The sequence below is a fragment of the Anomaloglossus baeobatrachus genome, chromosome 3 (genome assembly GCF_048569485.1).
Source record: "Anomaloglossus baeobatrachus isolate aAnoBae1 chromosome 3, aAnoBae1.hap1, whole genome shotgun sequence".
NCBI classification, from domain to species: domain Eukaryota; kingdom Metazoa; phylum Chordata; class Amphibia; order Anura; family Aromobatidae; genus Anomaloglossus; species Anomaloglossus baeobatrachus.
Window position 1 is genome coordinate 503,777,471 of NC_134355.1, and position 22,636 is coordinate 503,800,106.

Here is a 22,636-nt window from a genome sequence, read left to right on the forward strand (position 1 = left end):
TTGCAGAAGTGTCAGTTCTAAATCACATACAGCTCTGCAGTGAGCAGATAACGGCCATTAGACATCACACTTAACGCCGCTTTTTTGTAAAATAATCTACAGAGGCGGAGTTATCTTCCAGACAGCATCTGCCCCATGGCCTGGAAGAGGTCATTTAACAATAAGGCATCTGAGACATATAGGTATGACATTTATTACCATTCTATAACCTGTAAGCCCATATTAACAGTTTAAAAAGGTCAAAGTGGTGACAAATTCCCTTGAATACACATCTGTGCACATTATAGGCTGTATTGGAACTTGATATGACATTTTGTTTACTGCAACTTATATACACACAACCCTATGAGATATACACAGGAAATATATGAAAACTGAACAATGATAATGGCAAGGTTTTAACAAAAATACCTATTTAGGTGTGATCTGTTCACCATACACATTGCTTGAGACAGGCTATGATGTATTGAACTGAAATGTTTCACATAGGCTGAATAGTCTGTTAAACCGGATTTCTAGATTTGGAGAGCTGCCTTCTTCGAAGTAGTATACAGTCGGAGGTCCTTGGCAGAATCTTGCAAGACTGTGGAGCAACGCTACCAATGTGCAGTTTCCCCATTCAGATATTCAGTCTTTACATTTATAATGCAATAGTTTTACACATATGAAATGCAAGTAAATATACAACTGATTCAAGTCTTGAATGTTTTAATGTTCAACCTTTAATGGAAATATACATACATACGTAAAAAATATATACATTAACCACACAACGTGACAGTGTTTGAAAGTAAAGAAAGGCAACATTTACATGGACGCCTGCAGCAAAGAAAATCGAATGGGTTTATTCCCCTTAAAGAGGACCAACCACCAGGATTTTCATATATAAATTAAAGCCAGTGCTATACTGGTGCTATCATGCTGATTCTATTTGAGGATAGGTGCAATGGAATATCCAATAGGCGAGTTGGGTTTTGCTAGATATTACCACCTCTGTCTACCTGCCTGTCCTTCCTCCTCCTGTAATAAGAGACAGGGGGAGGAAGGACAGACAGGCAGGCAGGGGCTAACTAGCAAAACCTGACCCACCCATTAGATATTACGTTGCACCTCTCATCAAATAACAGTGTATTTCACAAACTTTACTTACCTGTATTTCAGAAAGTATATATCCGATCTCACAACTAAAGGTATGTAGAGAATCAGCCTGATAGTGCCAGTATAGCACTGGCTTTAGTTTATATAAGAAAATCCTGGTGATTGATTCTCATTAATGGTAAAGGGTTTGGGAAGATAAAGAATTTTATTGATGACATAAGCACATAAACCATCCAATGTTCCTGCTGCAGATAAAGCAGGCAGCATTACTAAACGCAGTTATAGCAATGAAAACAGAGCTGGGGATATATTACAGCAGATTGTCACAATAGCAGCATTGGAAGAGCCTATCCTTAAAGGGGTTAAACACTGGATGATTTTTAGGACAGGACATCAATGTATGATTGGTGCAGATCTAAAAATCAATCAACAAATCAAATGAACTGCAGTCCCGGGCACAGCCACACTTGTGAGGACATGACTATACCGGGTACTACAGTTAACAGGTCATGTTAGTCCGAAGAGGTACCACGTGGCCCATATTTTTTTTAAAAGCAAATGTATGAAAGGGATAGGCCCATAAGAACATTGAGACATTTATAAATGCATTTACACCATAAAATGGAGTAAAATAAAAATGGAAAATTATGGCACACACCATTCGTACTTAATTTGTGACTGCGCTTTCTCTGTCACTCAAAGTGTATGCATTTATATTTCTGGCACTGCATGTGAAGAATCTAATTGGTTAAGACATGCCCCTCTTAAAAATTAAAACAAGGGAATGCTTTATTTCATAAAATCAATAGCACACATGAAAATTAGTAACTATGTAATATATCCTACCAGACAAATTGCTTCTTTCTCTGCCAGAATTGGTCATTATCAAAATTCTCAATTTGGAGGTAAAATCTGTATTCAGTGAGGAATTTCCTATCACTGAGATAGGAGATAGCAGCGGTTACTGATGAAATTCTATGAAGATGGGAAAGGAAGGAGCTAGAGGGAGGAGCAAGAGGAAGGAGGAGCTAGAGGCAGAGCTCCGCCCCTCATATCTTCTATCTCCATAGAGTCATCAGTAGCAGCTGCCATCCATCTCAGTAAAGGTAAAGTCTTCACCAAGTACAGATTAGAGAATTTTGATGACTGATCAGTTCTGGCAGAGAAAAAAGCAATTTTGTCTGATAAGATATATTATAAATTTACTTATTTTCATGTGTGCTATTGATTTATGAAATACAAATTAAATCAAAAGGGTACTCTTTAATAACTCAAGCAAATCTTATGTCATTCTCCTTTTTATTTAGACTGGGGTAAAGAATGCAGCTAATAAATCAGCCCCAATATGTCCATAAGATAGATAATAAATGTATAATTTCTGGGGTCTGCTTAAATTCCAGACTAATCCCAAGTTAAAGTCTCCTGTACAAGTGACGTGTTACTGAGCATAGTGACCACTGCTCCGGTCACTGATCGTTACTTCTATAAAGCAGTCAATATGAATGGTTAAAAATTGTTAATTTACTTTGGGATCTTTTGGACCCTCATGTCTGGTGAGGGTCCCGGAGGTTAAAACACCCCCTTCACATCCACAATCACAATTATATTGATAAATGTATATGTTGGCATTGGAACAACCTTGTGAAAGTTAAGGACTCTGGTAGGCGAGGGTCCTGTGGAAGTTTATACAGTCCATTTTTGTCTTGTGACTTCTGCAGTCTTCACCAGCATTTTTGCACCTTTTCCTCTAAATACCTCAGGCACACTGTGTTGTACCAAGCTCAGCGAGTCCTTTTGAAGCGATCAGTTTTGGATTTGTTGCCACACTTTTGGTTGTGTTATGAGTCTTGTAGATACCAATTAACCTGTCAGCAATCTCGAACATGTTATTTCGCAATGATATGATTATGAACTGGGCATTTTTAGTTTGTTCCTAAAAAGAAAAGAAAATTCATTAACCATAGATAATTTGCACGGTTTATTCAAGGTACACCTCTGGTATTTCCAGTCACAGTTCTGATGTAGAACACATTACAATGGCAAATAACTTCGAAAACTATGCAGAAAAATGTGTCAGCCTAATTGGCTGACTTCATTATCCTCTGCCACAGTGATCAGAAATAACAATAACACTCAGAAGATACTTACATAAATGTAGAAGGCAACTATGGACACGTTTTTGAAGTCTAGAGCTGCGTCTATCTCATCCATGAAGTACAATGGTGTTGGCTTATAGTGGTGAAGCGCAAATACCAAAGCTAACGAACTCAGGGTCTTCTCCCCACCTGAAAGATTAAATATCTTCTTCCAACTTTTCTTAGGAGGTCTCACACTAAAAAAAAACCAAAATAAATGAGCTGTAATTATATTAGACAGAAATAGACATGGTTTTCCCAGTGGTCACTTAACAGCAGAAGAATGCTTGTTGAACAACCAGAAATGGAAACCTGCTTGTAATTTTACCCATCTGCTGAGTTTTCTATTAAAACAACCTGGACGACATGTCTCCTTACAACTGCAAGAAAACATGTTGTACTCTTAAAAGGCCGTAAGGCATTAATGGGGTTCACCAGCACCTTGAAAAGCTCTGTATCCTGGCAGCAGTAACATATGACGTGACTGGGGAACATCACGAAGGTCTGCATGACCGTGATCCTTTTAAGTCCCTGGGACCCTTGCAAGGAAACTTTTCATGTTTTTTGCTCGGTTACCAATGACAATGTATACTCTCCAATTGTCACATCTGGGTATGGGTGGTGCAATAGTTTCCAAAGATTAGCAGTGGCATTTCTCTCTCCCCCCCCCCGCTCCTTATCAGGTCATTTGTGACTCGAATACTTATCAGCACATGAACAATGGAAATTATCACCATTCATTTGTGGTGAAAACGTGATATGCTCATGTAGACCTAACCTGTACACATCCTACAATCATGTTTGTGCCCATGCAACCTTCTAAACAAAAAAAGGACAATTTTTCATATGATACAGTAATCATAGGTTACATGAAGGCGCCCATGAATATGAGCTGGTTGGTATTTTCAGAAAACGCATATGGTTACATGGTATATGATTTATATATTTCAGGTTTTTAATTTGTAATAATCAAAGTGTACAGATGGTCCTGGCAGCAGGAGGGTTAAACACAACCTACATAACATTAAAATTGGACAGCAGCTAGAATTGCACACAAACTTTTGCTACAATTTCGGAGGAGACAAGTCACGTTCTGTTAGACCACACTTCAATGCTGCAGCCACTTTACTTTAAAAGCAAAAAAATGTTATTACAACTGAATCAGAGTCACCCTATCGCAGGGATGTCAAACTCAAATACACAAGGGGCCAAAAATAAAAATGATGGTCTCGACAGTCCTCCAGACTGAGTAGCGGGCCCCGACATAGTCCTCCATACAGAATAATGGGCCCCATACAGTCCTCCATATAGTACAGTGGGTAACAAAGCATTATGGGCCCCACATAACAAAACCCCAAAACTTGCCTCTCCCCCCCCCCCCCCCGCTACTCCTGTCTCTGCTGCGAGCACTCTAGTGCTCTTCACTGCTCATCGCAGCGGGAGTAAAATAGGTGAAATAGTGACATCATCCGCGCGGTGCTGAAACGTCAGATGCAGAATGATGGGGATGAAGCAGATGGCTCCCCCACTTTCATTATTGCTTTTACCTATATCAGTATCCAGGCTGCTGATGCAGTTTAACCCCTTCACGACCATGGACGGATATATCCGTCATGGAGAGTGTCCCGTTAAAGGGAACCTGTCATCAGAAATTTCGCCCAAAAGCTAAAAGATTCCCCCTCTGCAGCTCCTGGGCTGCATTCTAGGAAGGTCCCTGTTATTATTGTGCCCCATGTGAGACCAAAATAAAGCCTTTATAAAGTTCTACCTTTTTGTATGCAGCTTCTGTAAATCCGTCACGGGGGCGGGCTCTCTGCCGTCCGTTATTCTGCCCCCTGGTCCTGTATGCCGCCCCCATCGCTCCTTTCCAAATCTGATGCACCGCCCACTGCTCCAGCCATCCCCGCGCATGCCCAGTGCCAGTCTCACAGGACTGAGCAGTGTGACCGCTGGTGACGTGTGCGCAGGCAAGTGATTATGGACGGGACTGTGACTGTTATCAGCAAGTACCCGGCCATAATCTCTTGAGCGCGCAAACCTCTCCAGCGGTCACACTGAGCTCAGTGTAGATGCTAGACTGTATGGGCTGCTTCCAGGGATGACGTCCCTTTGTCATGTGATAGGGCCGTGTTCGAAATACTATCACGTGACAAAGGGACGTCATTCCTGGAAGCAGCCCATACACTCTAGCATCTACACTGAGCTCAGTGTGAATGCTGGAGAGGTTTGCGCGCTCACGAGATTATGGCCGGGTGCTTGCTGATAACAGTCACAGTCCCGTCCATAATCACTTGCCTGCGCACACGTCACCAGCGGTCACACTGCTCAGTCCCGTGAGACTGGCACTGGGCATGCGCGGGGATGGCTGGAGCAGTGGGCGGTGCATCAGATATGGAAAGGAGCGATGGGGGCGGCATACAGGACCAGGGGGCAGAATAACGGACGGCAGAGAGCCCGCCCCCGTGACGGATTTACAGAAGCTGCATACAAAAAGGTAGAACTTTATAAAGGCTTTATTTTGGTCTCACATGGGGCACAATAATAACAGGGACCTTCCTAGAATGCAGCCCAGGAGCTGCAGAGGGGGAATCTTTTAGCTTTTGGGCGAAATTTCTGATGACAGGTTCCCTTTAAGCCCCGTCCCGGGCAGGCGGCGGCGGTCGGCACACATACCAGCTGTTTTCAACAGCTGACATGTGTGCCTTCATGTTGCGAGTGGAATCGCTTCCACTCGCAACATTTAACCCCTTAAATCTCGCTGCCAAAGTCTGGCAGCGAAATCTATATGCGCGGCCATGATTTTTACTTACCGCCGCCCCCACTGGAAGTCACGTGCGTGGTCACGTGACTTTCGGTTGTTGCCATCGTAGCACAGGGTCATGTGATGACGCCTGCAGCTATGAAGTTTCACTTTCCTTTTCCCTCGGCCGAGAGAAACAGGAAGTGACTGAATCTGCTGTTTACAGCTGTATAGCTGTGATCAGCAGATAGATAAGAGCGATCGGATTGCTGATCTCTATAGCCCCCTAGGGGGACTAGTAAAATAAAAAAAAAAAAAATTAGAACAAAAGTTTTAAAAAAACAAAACAAAAACCTAAAAGTTCAAATCACCCCCCTTTCCCATTGAAAATTAAAGGGTTAAAAAATAAATATACACATATTTGATATCGCTGCGTTCAGAAATCCCAATCAAAATATAAAATCAATTAATCTGATTGGTAAACGGCGTAGTGGCAAAAAAATTCCAAATGACAAAATTACGTTTTTTGGTCGTCGCAAGTTTTACGCAAAATGCAATAAAAGGCGATCAAAACGTAGCATCTGCGCAAAAATGGTACCATTAGAAACGACAGCTCGAGACGCAAAAAGAAGGGAATTTTGTTTACTTACCGTAAATTCCTTTTCTTCTAGCTCCTATTGGGAGACCCAGACAATTGGGTGTATAGCTTCTGCCTCCGGAGGCCACACAAAGTATTACACTTTAAAAAGTGTAACCCCTCCCCTCTGCTATACACCCTCCCGTGCCTCACGGGCTCCTCAGTTTTGGTGCAAAAGCAGGAAGGAGGAAACTTATAAATGGTCTAAGGTAAATTCAATCCGAAGGATGTTCGGAGAACTGAAACCATGAACCAAAGGAACAATTCAACATGAACAACATGTGTACACAAAAGAACAAACAGCCCGAAGGGAACAGGGGCGGGTGCTGGGTCTCCCAATAGGAGCTACAAGAAAAGGAATTTACGGTAAGTAAACAAAATTCCCTTCTTTGTCGCTCCATTGGGAGACCCAGACAATTGGGACGTCCAAAAGCAGTCCCTGGGTGGGTAAAAGAATACCCCTATAAAAAGAGCCGAAAACGGCCCCCTCTTACAGGTGGGCAACTGCCGCCTGAAGGACTCGCCTACCTAGACTGGCATCTGCCGAAGCATAGGTATGCACCTGATAGTGTTTCGTGAAAGTGTGCAGACTAGACCAGGTAGCCGCCTGACACACCTGCTGAGCCGTAGCCCGGTGCCGCAATGCCCAGGACGCACCCACGGCTCTGCTAGAATGGGCTTTCAGCCCTGAAGGAATCGGAAGCCCAGAAGAACGGTAGGCTTCAAAAATCGGTTTCTTGATCCACCGAGCCAAGGTTGACCTGGAAGCCTGCGACCCCTTACGCTGGCCAGCGACAAGGACAAAGAGCGCATCAGAACGGCGCAGTGGCGCCGTGCGACACACGTAGAGCCGGAGTGCTCTCACTAGATCTAACAAGTGCAAATCCTTTTCACATTGGTGAACTGGATGAGGGCAAAATGAAGGTAAGGAGATATCCTGATTGAGATGAAAAGGGGATACCACCTTAGGGAGGAATTCCGGGACCGGACGCAGAACCACCTTATCCTGGTGAAAAACCAGGAAGGGGGCTTTGCATGACAGCGCTGCAAGCTCCGACACTCTACGGAGCGATGTAACTGCCACTAGAAAAGCCACCTTCTGCGAAAGACGTGATAGAGAGACATCCCGCAGCGGCTCGAAAGGTGGTTTCTGAAGAGCCCTTAGAACCCTGTTAAGATCCCAGGGTTCCAGCGGCCGCTTGTAAGGTGGGACTATGTGGCAAACTCCCTGCAGGAACGTGCGGACCTGCGGAAGCCTGGCTAGACGCTTTTGAAAAAACACGGAAAGCGCCGATACTTGTCCCTTGAGAGAGCAGAGCGACAAACCCTTGTCCATTCCGGATTGAAGGAAGGAAAGAAAAGTGGGTAAGGCAAACGGCCAGGGGGTAAAACCCTTATCAGAGCACCAGGATAAGAAGATCCTCCAAGCCCTGTGATAGATCTTGGCGGACGTTGGTTTCCTGGCCTGTCTCATAGTGGCAATGACATCTTGAGATAACCCTGAGGACGCTAGGAGCCAGGACTCAATGGCCACACAGTCAGGTTGAGGGCCGCAGAATTCAGATGGAAAAATGGCCCTTGAGACAGCAAGTCTGGTCGGTCTGGGAGTGCCCACGGTTGACCCACCGTGAGGTGCCACAGATCCGGGTACCACGACCTCCTCGGCCAGTCTGGAGCGACGAGGATGGCGCGGCGGCAGTCGGACCTGATCTTGCGTAACACTCTGGGCAGCATTGCCAGAGGAGGAAATACATAAGGCAGTCGAAACTGCGACCAATCCTGAACTAATGCGTCCGCCGCCAAAGCTCTGTGATCCTGAGACCGTGCCATGAATGCCGGGACTTTGTTGTTGTGCCGAGACGCCATGAAATCGACGTCCGGCGTTCCCCAGCGGCAACAGATCTCTTGAAACACGTCCGGGTGAAGAGAGACCATTCCCCTGCGTCCATGCCCTGGCGACTGAGAAAGTCTGCTTCCCAGTTTTCTACGCCCGGGATGTGAACTGCGGAGATGGTGGAGGCTGTGGCCTCCGTCCACAGCAGAATCCGCCGAACTTCTTGGAAGGCTTGACGGCTGCGCGTGCCGCCCTGGTGGTTGATGTACGCGACCGCCGTGGCGTTGTCCGACTGTATGCGGATCTGCCTGCCCTCCAGCCACCGATGGAACGCCTTTAGGGCTAGATACACTGCCCTTATCTCCAGAACATTGATCTGAAGGGAGGACTCTGTCGGAGTCCAGGTTCCCTGAGCCCTGTGGTGGAGAAAAACCGCTCCCCACCCTGACAGACTCGCGTCCGTCGTGACCACAGCCCAGGATGGGGGCAGGAAGGATTTTCCCTTTGACAGAGAAGTGGGAAGAAGCCACCACTGAAGAGAGGTTTTGGCTGCCAGAGAAAGACAGACGTTCCTGTCTAGGGACGTCGACCTCCTGTCCCATTTGCGGAGAATGTCCCATTGAAGTGGACGCAGATGAAAACTGCGCAAAAGGGGACTGCCTCCATTGCTGCCACCATCTTCCCCAGGAAGTGCATAAGGCGCCTCAAAGGGTGTGACTGGGCCCGAAGAAGAGAGTGCACCCCTGTCTGCAGCGAACGCTGTTTGTCCAGCGGTAGCTTGACTATCGCTGAGAGAGTATGAAACTCCATCCCGAGGTAAGTCAGTGATTGGGTCGGAGTCAATTTTGACTTTGGGAAATTGATGATCCACCCTAACCTCTGGAGAGTCTCCAGAGCAACGGTCAGGCTGTGTTGACATGCCACCCGGGAGGGTGCCTTGACTAGGAGATCGTCTAAGTAAGGGATCACCGAGTGGCCCTGAGAGTGTAGGACCGCCACAACGGATGCCATGACCTTGGTGAAGACCCGTGGGGCTGTCGCCAGGCCGAAAGGCAGTGCCACAAACTGAAGGTGTTCGTCCCCGATGGCGAAACGCAGGAAGCGTTGATGCTCTGGTGCGATCGGCACATGGAGATAAGCATCCCTGATGTCGATTGATGCTAGGAAGTCTCCTTGGGACATCGAAGCGATGACAGAGCGGAGAGATTCCATGCGAAACCGTCTGGTTCTCACGTGTCTGTTGAGCAGTTTGAGGTCCAAAACGGGACGGAATGATCCGTCCTTTTTTGGCACCACGAACAAGTTGGAGTAAAAACCGCGACCACGTTCCTGAAGGGGAACGGGGATCACAACTCCTTCTGTTTTCAGAGTGTTCACCGCCTGAAAAAGTGCATCGGTTCGCTCGGGGGGCGGAGATGTTCTGAAGAAACGAGTCGGAGGACGAGAGCTGAACTCTATCCTGTAACCGTGAGACAATGTCTCTCACCCATCGGTCTTGGACATGTGGCCACCAGGCGTCGCAAAAGCGGGAGAGCCTGCCACCGACCGAGGATGCGGTTTGGGGAGGCCGAAAGTCATGAGGAGGCCGCCTTGGAGACGGTGCCTCCGGCGGTCTTTGGAGGACGTGACTTAGACCGCCATGCATAAGAGTTCCTCTGGCCCTTCTGTGGCCTGTTGGACGAGGAGGATTGGGACCTGGCTGGGGGCCGAAAGGACCGAAACCTCGCTTGAATTTTCCATTGCTGAGGTCTGTTTGGTTTGGACTGGGGTAAGGACGAATCCTTTCCCTTGGATTGCTTAATAATTTCATCCAATCGCTCGCCAAACAGACGGTCGCCAGAAAATGGCAAACCGGTTAAGAACTTCTTGGAAGCAGAGTCTGCCTTCCATTCGCGTAGCCACATGGCTCTGCGGACTGCCACCGAATTGGCGGATGCTACCGCTGTACGGCTAGCAGAGTCCAGGACGGCATTCATGGCGTAGGATGAAAATACCGACGCCTGAGAAGTCAAAGACGCAACTTGCGGAGCAGAGGTACGTGTGACCGCATTAATCTCAGACAGACAAGCTGAGATAGCTTGGAGTGCCCACACGGCTGCAAAGGCCGGGGCAAAAGACGCGCCTGTGGCTTCATAGATGGATTTCATTAGGAGCTCTATCTGCCTGTCAGTTGCATCCTTGAGCGATGAACCGTCTGCCACTGATACTACGGATCTAGCCGCCAGTCTAGAGACTGGAGGATCCACCTTGGGACATTGAGCCCAACCCTTAACTACGTCAGAGGGGAAGGGGTAACGTGTGTCATTAAGGCGCTTAGTAAAGCGCTTGTCCGGAAATGCTCTGTGCTTCTGGACAGCATCTCTGAAGTTAGAGTGATCGAAAAAAGCACTCCGTGTACGTTTGGGAAACCTAAACTGGTGTTTCTCCTGCTGTGAAGCCGACTCCTCTATAGGTGGAGTTGGGGGAGATAGATCTAGCACCTGGTTGATGGACGCTATAAGGTCATTTACTATGGCGTCCCCTTCAGGTGTATCAAGATTGAGAGCAACGTCAGGGTCAGAGCCCTGGGCTGCGACCTCCGCTTCATCCTCCAGAGAGTCCTCAAGCTGAGACCCCGAACAGCGTGATGAAGTCGGGGAAGATTCCCAGCGAGCCCGCTTAGCCGGTCTGGGACTGCGGTCCGTGCCGGAGTCCTCCCCGTGAGACCTAGGTGCCACCCCAGGAGCACGCTGCAGCGCAGACCGAGAGGGGCCTGGGGGCGATGATCCCGCAGTGCCCGGGGCCTGTGTAAGGGCCGATCTGGACTGCAAGGCTTCTAGTATCTTAGCAGACCATTTGTCCATAGACTGAGCCATGGATTGTGAAAGTGACTCAGTTTCTCAGCTAAAACTGCAAACTCTGTCCCTGCCACCTGGACAGGGGAAGCCGGCGGTTCTACCTGAGCCGAGGGTCCCACCAGTGCCCGAGGCTCCGGCTGAGCGAGTGCAACAGGGTCCGAGCATTGCTCACAGTGAGGGTAGGTGGAACCTGCAGGTAGCATAGCCGCACAAGAGGTACAGGTTGCAAAATAACCCTGTGTCTTGGCACCCTTGCTCCTTGTGAACGACATGCTGTTGTCTCCTAGGAGAGTGATCACTGAGGGTATATAGCCAAAAGCAAAACAATGCGGCCGAACAGAGAAAATGTATAATATATATATATATATATATATATACACACACTTCGGCACCCTAGGGGGACCAGCACTGGGTGACCGGTGTGGCTTACCGACCGCCCAAAGCGGTGTGTGTCCACCAGATTCCCTGCCTTGGGTCTCCCAGGGCTGCAGAGCTCGTTCCAGAAGTCCTCCACCGGCAGAATGTGTTTAAAACATGGCTGCCGGAGCTCTCAGGGGAGGAGGGAGCCGTGGGCGGCGACTAATAAAGTGCGGGAATCTGGTGCCCCACAGTGATTAGTGAGGGGGGAGGAGGACACCTAAAGTATGCTCCAGCCCTCACTGTCGACGTCAGGTCGACCGTCCCGCCCTTACCCCTGACTGGCAGGCCCGGGGGCGGGAGTTATGGTACTAGGCCGCATGAAGCCGGGGACTAAATTTAATACCGTGGCCGGCAAACAGGCGCGGTCGGCGCCGTAGTCCCGGTCGTCATAAAAATACAGCAGCCGCTGCAGCGTCTGTGACAAAAGCGCTCCATGCACCGTCCCCAAGGGGACACAGTACCTTTAGATGCAGGGCCCTGTCCCTGATGATACCAAGTCTCCTGTCCGTCAGATTCCCACAGGGGCTGCGGAGGGAGCCCGGTCCCAGTGAATGGATGACCGGTTAGGATCCCACTTCTCCCAGAGCCTCTAAGGGATGGGGAAGGAAAACTGCATGTGGCTCCAGCCTTTGTACCCGCAATGGGTACCTCAACCTTAACAGCACCGCCGACTTAGTGGGGTGAGAAGGGAGCATGCCGGGGGCCCTGTGGGCGCCCTCTTTTCTTCCATCCGATACAATCAGCAGCTGCTGCTGACTAAAATGGGAGCTTGAGTGAATGTGTGCCTCCTTCAACACAAAGCATAAAACTGAGGATCCCGTGAGGCACGGGAGGGTGTATAGGCAGAGGGGAGGGGTTACACTTTTTAAAGTGTAATACTTTGTGTGGCCTCCGGAGGCAGAAGCTATACACCCAATTGTCTGGGTCTCCCAATGGAGCGACAAAGAAATAAGCCGTCACTGAGCCATAGATCCAGAAAAATGAGAACACTACTTGTTTCGGAAAATGCCGCAAAACGTGCGCCACTTTTAATGGACATGCTTGTGATTTTTTTTAACCCCTTAGATTCAAATAAACCTATACGTTTGGTGTCTATAAACTCGCACCGACCTCAGGCATCATACCCACACATCAGTTTTACCATATAGTGAACACCGTGAATAAAACATCCCAAAAACTATTGTGCCATCACACTTTTTTTGCAGTTTTTCCACACTTGGAATTTTTTTGCTGTTTTCCAGTACACCATATGGCAAAACTTCTTGTTTCATTTAAAAGTACAACTTGTCCCGCAAAAAACAAGCCCCCATATGGCAAGATTGACAGAAAAATAAAAATGTTACGGCTCTCGGAAGAAGGGGAGCAAAAACCAAAACCACAAAAAAGGAAAGTGCCCCGGGGCTGAAGGTGTTAAAGTGAGATGCCAGGTGCAGGGGGAAAGCGGTGCCGGCGCCCAGCATCGCGGGCCAAATAAAATCAGCCTGCGGGCCAGAGTGTAACATTTGTGCTCTATAGGGTCTCTACACGTAATGTACCGGTTGAATCTGACAAATCATACCCTATGCCATTACCAACTCACCTGCTTGAGGGTTAATGTAAAGTCATTGTATTCTAAAACTACATCTTCTATACTAAAATCAGACAGATTATATAGTCATGATTAAATGCCTTACAAACCTAAACATGATGCCTTCTGAAAATGGATCCAGGCTGTCAACAAGCTCCAGCTCCGCGTCTCCTCCCAATGTCAGCATCTGGTAGTTCTCTTTCAGCTTATTTGTTATGATATTAAATCCAGCCATAAACTCATTAAGCCTTTGCTTACGAAGATCTTCATAAGCTCGTCTAAATCGGTCCCTCTCATTTGTAATTTCATCAAGTTCAGCAACTCTTTGCAAATATAATTCTTCCTATTAAAAACATTGAGAGGTTAAATTTTTTTTTTTTTTTTTTAAAGGTGGAGCACATGACATGTTCAAAACAAGCATGTAAATGTTGCCTCTACAAATATTGGAACCAATAACCAGTTCAAACACATTTATCTATATATCTATATATATAATTGCCTTATTCTGTCTGTCTGTCTGTCTGTCTGTCATGCTCCAAAATTGTGTCACCGTGACAGTGTCACCGTGACATGTCCTTACGGTGACACAAAGCTGATTGGCCGCTGGGCTCGCCATGGCCCCGCCCCCCACACCGATTGGCCGCTGCGCCCCCACACGGATTGGCCAGCCGCTCGCCCAGCCTCCGCCCCCCCCACAGATTGGCCTCTCGCCCCGGCACCCTGCAGGCATTGGCAATTCGGCCACGCCACGCCCCGCCCCCCTCACGCAACGCACGTTAGCTCTGGCCCCGCCCACCTCCCCCCGCGCATTCCCCGAACTGACAGGGCTGTCACGGAGGTGAGTACTGTACTCCCCCCCCCCCATCCCCCGCTCGCACGGGAGTGGTGTGGGCTCCCGTGCGAGCGGGGGACGGGATACGTTGGCATGGTTACAAGCGCATCGAGGTCCTGTAGCGGTGGAAGATCCACACGCACACACACACACACACACACACATCAGCTCACACTCACTCTCACACTCACTCTCACACACACCTCACATCGCATCCACACACTCACAGCATCCGGCGATATCCCTTGCTTCTCGGCCTCGATACTGTGCTGTTGTGACCTTCCAGGACCTGACGGAGGATCACATGGCCAGAAGCATGTGGTATCTCCGGATGTTGTGACTGTGAGCGCGTATGTGCGATATCGTCAGTGTCTGTGTGTGTGAGTGTATGCGATCGGGTGTGTGTGTGTGTGTGTGTGTGTGTGTCGGGATCGGGTGTGTGTGAGTGGATGCGATCGTGTGTGTGAGTGTCGGGATCGGGTGTGTGTGAGTGGATGCGATCGTGTGTGTGAGTGGATGCGATCGTGTGTGTGAGTGGATGCGATCGTGTGTGTGAGTGGATGCGATCGTGTGTGTGAGTGGATGCGATCGTGTGTGTGAGTGGATGCGATCGTGTGTGTGAGTGTCGCCAGAGGAGGGGACAGAGAGGGGCTGAGGCTGGGGACAGAGAGGGGCTGAGGCTGGGGACAGAGAGGGGCTGAGGCTGGGGACAGAGAGGGGCTGAGGCTGGGGACAGAGAGGGGATGAGGCTGGGGACAGAGAGGGGATGATGCTGGGGACAGAAGGCTGATGCTGCGGGTAGAGAGGCTGATGCTGGTGCAGCATGGGGGATGGATTACAATGGGGGGTGCGCAGCATGGGGGATGGAGCACGTTTGGGAGTGCGCAGCATGGCGGATGGAGCACGTTTGGGAGTGCGCAGCATGGCGGATGGAGCACGTTTGGGAGTGCGCAGCATGGCGGATGGAGCACGTTTGGGAGTGCGCAGCATGGCGGATGGAGCACGTTTGGGAGTGCGCAGCATGGCGGATGGAGCACGTTTGGGAGTGCGCAGCATGGCGGATGGAGCACGTTTGGGAGTGCGCAGCATGGCGGATGGAGCACGTTTGGGAGTGCGCAGCATGGCGGATGGAGCACGTTTGGGAGTGCGCAGCATGGCGGATGGAGCACGTTTGGGAGTGCGCAGCATGGCGGATGGAGCACGTTTGGGAGTGCGCAGCATGGCGGATGGAGCACGTTTGGGAGTGCGCAGCATGGCGGATGGAGCACGTTTGGGAGTGCGCAGCATGGCGGATGGAGCACGTTTGGGAGTGCGCAGCATGGCGGATGGAGCACGTTGTGGAGTGCGCAGCATGGCGGATGGAGCACGTTGTGGAGTGCGCAGCATGGCGGATGGAGCACGTTTGGGAGTGCGCAGCATGGCGGATGGAGCACGTTTGGGAGTGCGCAGCATGGCGGATGGAGCACGTTTGGGAGTGCGCAGCATGGCAGATGGAGCACGTTTGGGAGTGCGCAGCATGGCAGATGGAGCACGTTTGGGAGTGCGAAGCATGGCGGATGGAGCACGTTTGGGAGTGCGCAGCCTGGCGGATGGAGCACGTTTGGGAGTGCGCAGCATGGCGGATGGTGCACGTTTGGGAGTGCGCAGCATGGCGGATGGTGCACGTTTGGGAGTGCGCAGCATGGCGGATGGAGCACGATGGGAAGTGCACAACACACCACACACACACACACACACACACACACACACACTGGGAACCACAAACAACTGCCCTACACAGACACCTACACACACAGACAACGCTGCACACACACAACACCCAACACACAAACACCGCGGCACACACAAATATACGCACATACCGCACAACACACACATTGCACAAAACATACCTCCCCCCAAAACACACCACACACACACAAACCGCGCAACACACAACGCTACAGACACACAGCGCTCCACAAACAACGCAACACACATACAACACCGCTCTCACCCCCGTCACACCCAGAACATCTACAGCGCCTACACAAACACTTGGTAACTACACACAACATATATATATATAACAAAAATCATACATGAACTACACAATACGTAAATTCTAGAATACCCGATGCGTAGAATCGGGCCACCTTCTAGTATATATATAATTGCCTTATTCTGTCTGTCTTGCTCCAAAATTGTGTCACCGTGACAGTGTCGTTAGAGTGACAACTGTCGGATTGGCTGCTGGGCTCGGCCTGGCCCCGCCCCCCACGAATTGGCCGCTCGCCTCGGTCTGGCCCCGCCCCCAGCATGGATTAGCCGCTCGCCCCGGCAATCTGCACGCATCGCCCGCTCCAGCGTACACCGGCTCCCAGTACACATGTGCAGGGAGCCGGCATACGCTGACGCCTCGCCCGCTCGCCCCCGCCACACGTTGGCACGCTAGGCCCCGCTGGGATCCATGATACACATCGCGTAACTATAGGAAGCGCTTCCCTTAAGTTACCTGATATGTATCCTGGTTACCAGCGTACACCGGCTCCCGGTACACGTGTGCAGGGAGCCGCCATACGCTGACGCCTCGCCCGCTCAGCCCCGCCCCCGGCACACGTTGCCACGCTCGGACCCGCCCCTGGCGGCCCCAGCATAGGGGATGGAGCACGATGGGGGGTACGCAGCATGTCGGATGGAGCACGATGGGGGGTGCGCAGCATGTCGGATGGAGCACGATGGGGGGTGCGCAGCATGGGGGATGGAGCACGATGGGGGGTGCGCAGCATGGGGGATGAAGCACGATGAGGGGTGCGCAGCATGGGGGATGAAGCACGATGAGGGGTGCGCAGCATGGGGGATGGAGCACGATGAGGGGTGTGCAGCATAGGGGATGGAGCACGATGGGGGTGCACACCTCCCCCCAAAACACACACACGCACACACTCCACACCCACACAAACCGCGCAACACACAGAACGCTGCAGACACACAGCGCTCCACCAACAACGCAACACACACAACACACATACAACACCGCTCTCACACACCCCCACCCAGACAACACCCAGAACATATACATTATATATATATATATATATACACACACACATACATACACACACATACATACATACACACACACATATATATCTCAAAAATCATACATTAACTACACAATACATGAATTCTAGAATACCTGATGCGTTAGAATCGGGCCACCTTCTAGTATAGCTATAAAAGGTTCATGCATCCATGTACTTTGGTGTATGAAGTTACGCAGCTGTCACTCACCTGCAACTCAACCCTTTAGAAACCGTAGTCCGTTTAATTCTGGCATGTAAAGTGGTGGGAACGCATGGGTTATGGCATCACAACATCCAAGTCCACCCCTTAATGACATGATCTCAGGGAACTGAGGGGTAGCATGGCATCCTAGGCTGCCTATCATCTTGTCAAGGTCTGATCTGTTCATTTGCCATGTTTATATAACCCCTTCATGACCAAGGACGTATACATACACGTCCTTGGCCATTCTGTCCCTTTAATGCGAGCTCGTGCAGATGTCTGCTGATGACCTGTGAATGCTGAGCACCAGTAAAATCAGACACTACAGACATAAAATCCCTAGTAAAAATCAATGAAAGTTAAATAAATAAATAAAAATCTGAACCCCCCCCTAAAGTTCATATCACCCCCTTTTGCCCCATATAAGATAAAACAAAAACATTTGGTATTAGTGTAGCGAGGCAAAAAAAAAAAAAAAAAAAAAGAAAATAAAACAAACCACTTACATTTTATTTGGCTGCAACAACATTGCATTAAAATGTAATGACAGGAGAGCAAAACATCCGGTATACCCAAAAATGATATAATTAAAATAGTCAACTAAAAAAAAGCAAAAAAAAAAAGCAGTCATTGAACCCCAGATTTAAAAAAAAAAATGAGAATGCTGCGAGCCTCGAAATATGGCGACAAAAGTACAATTTTTTTGTTGACAAACGTCTGAATTTTTATCACCACTTAGATAAAAGTAAAAACTATAGATGTTTGGTATCTATGAACTTGTACTGACCTGGGGAATCATAATACCTGGTCAGTGTTTCCATATAGTGAACATGGTAGATTAAAAAAACAAAAACAAAAAACAACAAGAAACAATTGTGGAATTGCACTTTTTTTGCAATTTCACTGCACGCAATTTTTTTTTCCTGTTTTCCATTAAAATAAGGGGCAGAAGGAATAGGATCATTGAAAAGTTCAACTAGTGCCACAAAAAACAAGCCCTCAATATGGCTATATTGACGGAAAAACAAGAAAAAAAAACAAAAAAAACCAAAAACACTTTATGGCACTTGGAATAAAAAAACGAAAGTGAAAATCACCAGGTGGTTAACCAGCAAAAAACCCTTTTAATTGCACGGACTACAATGTCATGTACACAGTCTGGCAAGTCCCCTGCTGCGATTGTACATTGGCGGTGAGGTGTTAATATCTATAGACCACCCGGTGTGGGTGGGACAGCTGTCTCAGCTCTGCTACATGGCTAAGGCTTTGTGTGCACATTGCGTAATTACATGCTTTTTACGCTGCGTTCTGCACCGCAGTGTAAAAGCATGCGTCCTGCGTCCCCAGCACAATGTAGATTGTGCACATTCCAACCGCACGTTGCGTTTTAGAACGCAGCGATTTGCATGCTGCCAAAACGCTGCGTTCTAAAAAGCAACATGTCCCTTTTGTGCGTTCTGGATGCTTGCTCCACTCTGTCTATGGGAGAGACAGCATGCAGAACACACAAATTCTGCATGAATTCTGCAGTCCGCAAACTTTCAGAACACAGCTTTTCAGCTGCATTCTGAATCGCACATGCAGTGACTTTACGCTGCAATGCAGAACGCACTCACGTGCGCACATAGCCTAAATCTAAAAATTCTGATTGTGTCAGAATGTCTGCACCCAGTTATTAAGTAACATATCGTTTGATTCAGGGTCTCTTTGCCTACATTATGCTGCTCTCAGATGAGGTAGCAAAACCTTGCTGACAGATGCCTTTTACAAGTTAAAGTTTAAATGATCTTATATTCCCAAAAACGATAAGTAAAAAAAAAAAAAAAATATATATAAGACTGTTTCCTATTGCAATAAGCCCCTTATAACTTTCAAGTAAAAATTAGACTGCATTTTCTTAAGTACTTTGAGAAATGGTTTGAAACACTTGTGAAACAGGTTATACCCCAAAGATAAATTTCCACCAGCTTGTTTAGATACCATCAACTCCTAACACTATATACTGATGATGTACCATATATGCCATGGCCATAGCAGTCATACATTTCTGCTTAAACCAGATCTCAAAAAATGTATGCCAGCCCCATACTCTCCACGTAATGGCTGTGCAGCTCTGATCAGCAGAAATGAACAAGCGATCAGACTGCTGATCTATAAAGTCCCCTAGGGAAACAAAAAAAAAAAAAAAAATGAAAACCAAAAACCTAAAAAAGTTCAAAATCGCCCCTCATTCAGTTAAAAAAAACCCCCAAAAAACAAAACAAAAAAAAAAACCACAAAAAAACCCAACACATTTGGTATCGCCGCATTCAGAAATGCCCGATCAAAACATAAAATCAATTAATCTGTTCGGTACACTGTGTGGCAAGGAAAAAAAAAAAAAAAATTAAAAAACGCCAAAAAAGAGAATTTTGTTTACTTACCGTAAATTCTCTTTCTTATAGTTCCGTATTGGGAGACCCAGACATTGGGTGTTTAGCTTCTGCCTCCGGAGGACACACAAAGTACTACACTAAAAAGTGTAGCTCCTCCCTCTGAGCTTATACACCCCCTGGTGAGCCAGTACCAGCCAGTTTAGTGCAAAAGCTGAAGGAGAATAGCCACCCACAAGTAGAACAGAGCAAAAGCCGGAACAACCGGAGACTCTGTCCACAACAACAGCCGGTGATAACACACGGAACAAGAAATTGCCAACAGGCAACAGGGAGGGTGCTGGGTCTCCCAATACGGAACTATAAGAAAAAGAATTTACGGTAAGTAAACAAAATTCTCTTTCTTTATCGTTCCTTTGGGAGACCCAGACCTTGGGACGTTCCAAAGCAGTCCCTGGGTGGGAATAAACAGAAAAACTAAGAAGTAGGCAGAACCTAACTTCACAAATGGGCGACAGCCGCCTGAAGGATGCGTCTGCCCAAGCTCGCATCTGCCGAAGCATGAGCATGCACTTGGTAGTGCTTCGAGAAGGTATGCAGGCTAGTCCAAGTGGCAGCCTGACAGACTTGTTGAGCCGTAGCCTGGTGCCTAAAAGCCCAAGAGGCACCGACAGCTCTGGTCGAGTGTGCCTTGATCCCCGGCGGAGGAGGCACCTGAGTACTCTGGTAGGCGTCCGAAATGGTCGATCTAATCCAACGGGCTAAGGTCTGCTTAGAAGCAGGGAGGCCCTTGCGCCGACCTGTGGTTAGCACAAAAAGAGAGGTGCACCGCCTAAGCGCAGCGGTGCGAGACACATAGATCCGGACAGAAGGAAGGTAGGGTAATGTCCTGGTTAAGGTGGAAAAGAGAGACCACCTTAGGAAGAAAGTCCGGAGTCGGACGGAGAACCACCTTGTCTTGATGAAAGACTAAAAAAGGTGACTCCGAAGAGAGCGCAGCCAAATCAGAGACTCTCCTGAGAGAAGTTATGGCAACCAGAAAGGCCACTTTCTGAGAAAGACGATACAAAGAAACCTCCCTAAGAGGCTCAAAAGGGGGTTTCTGCAATACCGTGAGGACCAAGTTAAGGTCCCAGGGATCCAAGGGCCGCCGATACAGCGGAATGATGTGAGACGCGCCTTGCATGAAGGTGCGGACCTGAGCCAGCCGAGCGAGACGCCGCTGGAACAGAACTGACAGAGCTGAGACTTGTCCCTTGAGAGAGTTGAGGGACAGTCCTAGCTGCAGACCGGACTGTAGAAAAGACAGAAGGGTCGGCAAAGAGAATGGCCAAGGAGGATGGCCGGTAGAGCGACACCAGGACAGGAAAATTTTCCAAGTCCTGTGATAGATCTTAGCGGAGGAAGCCTTACGGGCCCGAGTCATAGTGGAGATGACTTCAGGAGGAATACCAGAAGCCGTCAAAATCCAGGACTCAAGAGCCACGCCGTCAATTTGAGAGCCGCAGAATTCGGGCGGAAAAACGGACCTTGCGAGAGTAGGTCTGGATGGTCCGGGAGATGCCACGGCATCTCTGCGAACAGGTGGAGCAGGTCCGGATACCAAGCTCGCCTGGGCCAGTCCGGTGCAATGATGACTCGACAGCCCTCCATTCTGATCTTGCGCAGGACTCTGGGCAAGAGAGCTAGAGGGGGAAACACTTAAGACAGACGAAACTGTGACCAGTCTTGAACCAGAGCGTCCGCGGCGAAGGCCTGAGGATCGTGGGAGCGAGCCACGTAAACAGGAACTTTGTTGTTGTGACGGGATGCCATTAGGTCCACGTCCGGAGTGCCCCATTTGCGGCAGATTGACTGAAACACTGCCGGGTGCAGGGACCACTCGCCACCGTCCACGGTTTGACGGCTGAGATAATCTGCCTCCCAGTTTTCCACACCTGGGATGTGGACTGCGGATATGGTGGACTTGGAGTCCTTGGAATCCCCTTGGGTCATTGAGGCAATGACTGATCGCAGAGACTCCATGCGAAAGTGCCGCACCTGAACATGCTTGTTGAGAAGCTTGAGATCCAGGATGGGCCAGAAGGTACCATCCTTTTTGGGTACTAGGAAAAGATTTGAGTAGAAACCTCTGAACCGTTCCCGGGCGGGAACTGGTACAATTACTCCGTTGGCGTGAAAGGCTGCCACGGCCTGTGAGAAGGCGGCGGCCTTGGAGCAGGGGGGAGTTGAGAGAAAAAAATCTGTTTGGCGGGCTGGAAGAGAATTCTATCCTGTAGCCGTGTGAGATGATATCTCTCACCCACTGATCGGAGACGTGTTGAAACCAAGCGTCGCCAAAGTGGGAGAGCCTGCCACCGACTAAGGACGTTGCCGGAGCAGGCAGAGAGTCACGAGGAGGCTGCCTTAGTGGCAGCACCTCCTGCGGTCTTCTGTGGACGCGCTTTTGGGCGCCAGTTGGATTTCTGGTCCTTAGCTGAGTTAGCGGACGAGGCGGAGTGTTTATAGGACGACCAGTTGGAGGAACGAAAGGAGGCGAAACTTCGACTGATTCCTACCCTGGGCAGGTTTCCTGGTTTTGGTTTGTGGCATGGAAGTACTCTTCCCGCCAGTAGCTTCTTTGATAATTTCATCCAGCTGTTCTCCGAACAGCCGGGACCCAGCAAAAGGGAGCCCAGCAAGGTATTTCTTAGAAGAAGCATCTGCCTTCCACTCTTGAAGCCACAAGATCCTGCGGATAACGAGGGAATTAGCCGAAGCCACTGCAGTGCGGTGAGAAGCCTCCAGCATGGCAGACATGGCATAAGATGAAAAAGCTTAAGAAGTTAAGGCAACCATCTCGGGCATAGATTCCCTGGTGAGGGAATGCATCTCCTCTAGAGAAGCAGAGATGGCTT

General features: G+C 48.9%; 1 protein-coding gene across 2 annotated transcripts in view; it reads right to left on the reverse strand.

The window, feature by feature from the left end:
• Nucleotides 1–691: 691 nt before the first annotated feature.
• Nucleotides 692–22,636, reverse strand: part of SMC4 (structural maintenance of chromosomes 4) — a 243,572-nt gene continuing 221,627 nt past the window's right edge. For both annotated transcript variants that reach the window (XM_075340669.1, XM_075340670.1), the window contains exons 22-24: nucleotides 13,379–13,611; nucleotides 3,247–3,430; nucleotides 692–3,031 (exon numbers count right to left, since the gene is read on the reverse strand). In XM_075340669.1, coding sequence (XP_075196784.1) covers nucleotides 2,855–3,031; nucleotides 3,247–3,430; nucleotides 13,379–13,611 — 594 coding nt within the window. In that variant the 3' untranslated portion in view covers nucleotides 692–2,854. The remainder of the gene's footprint in view (nucleotides 3,032–3,246; nucleotides 3,431–13,378; nucleotides 13,612–22,636) is intronic.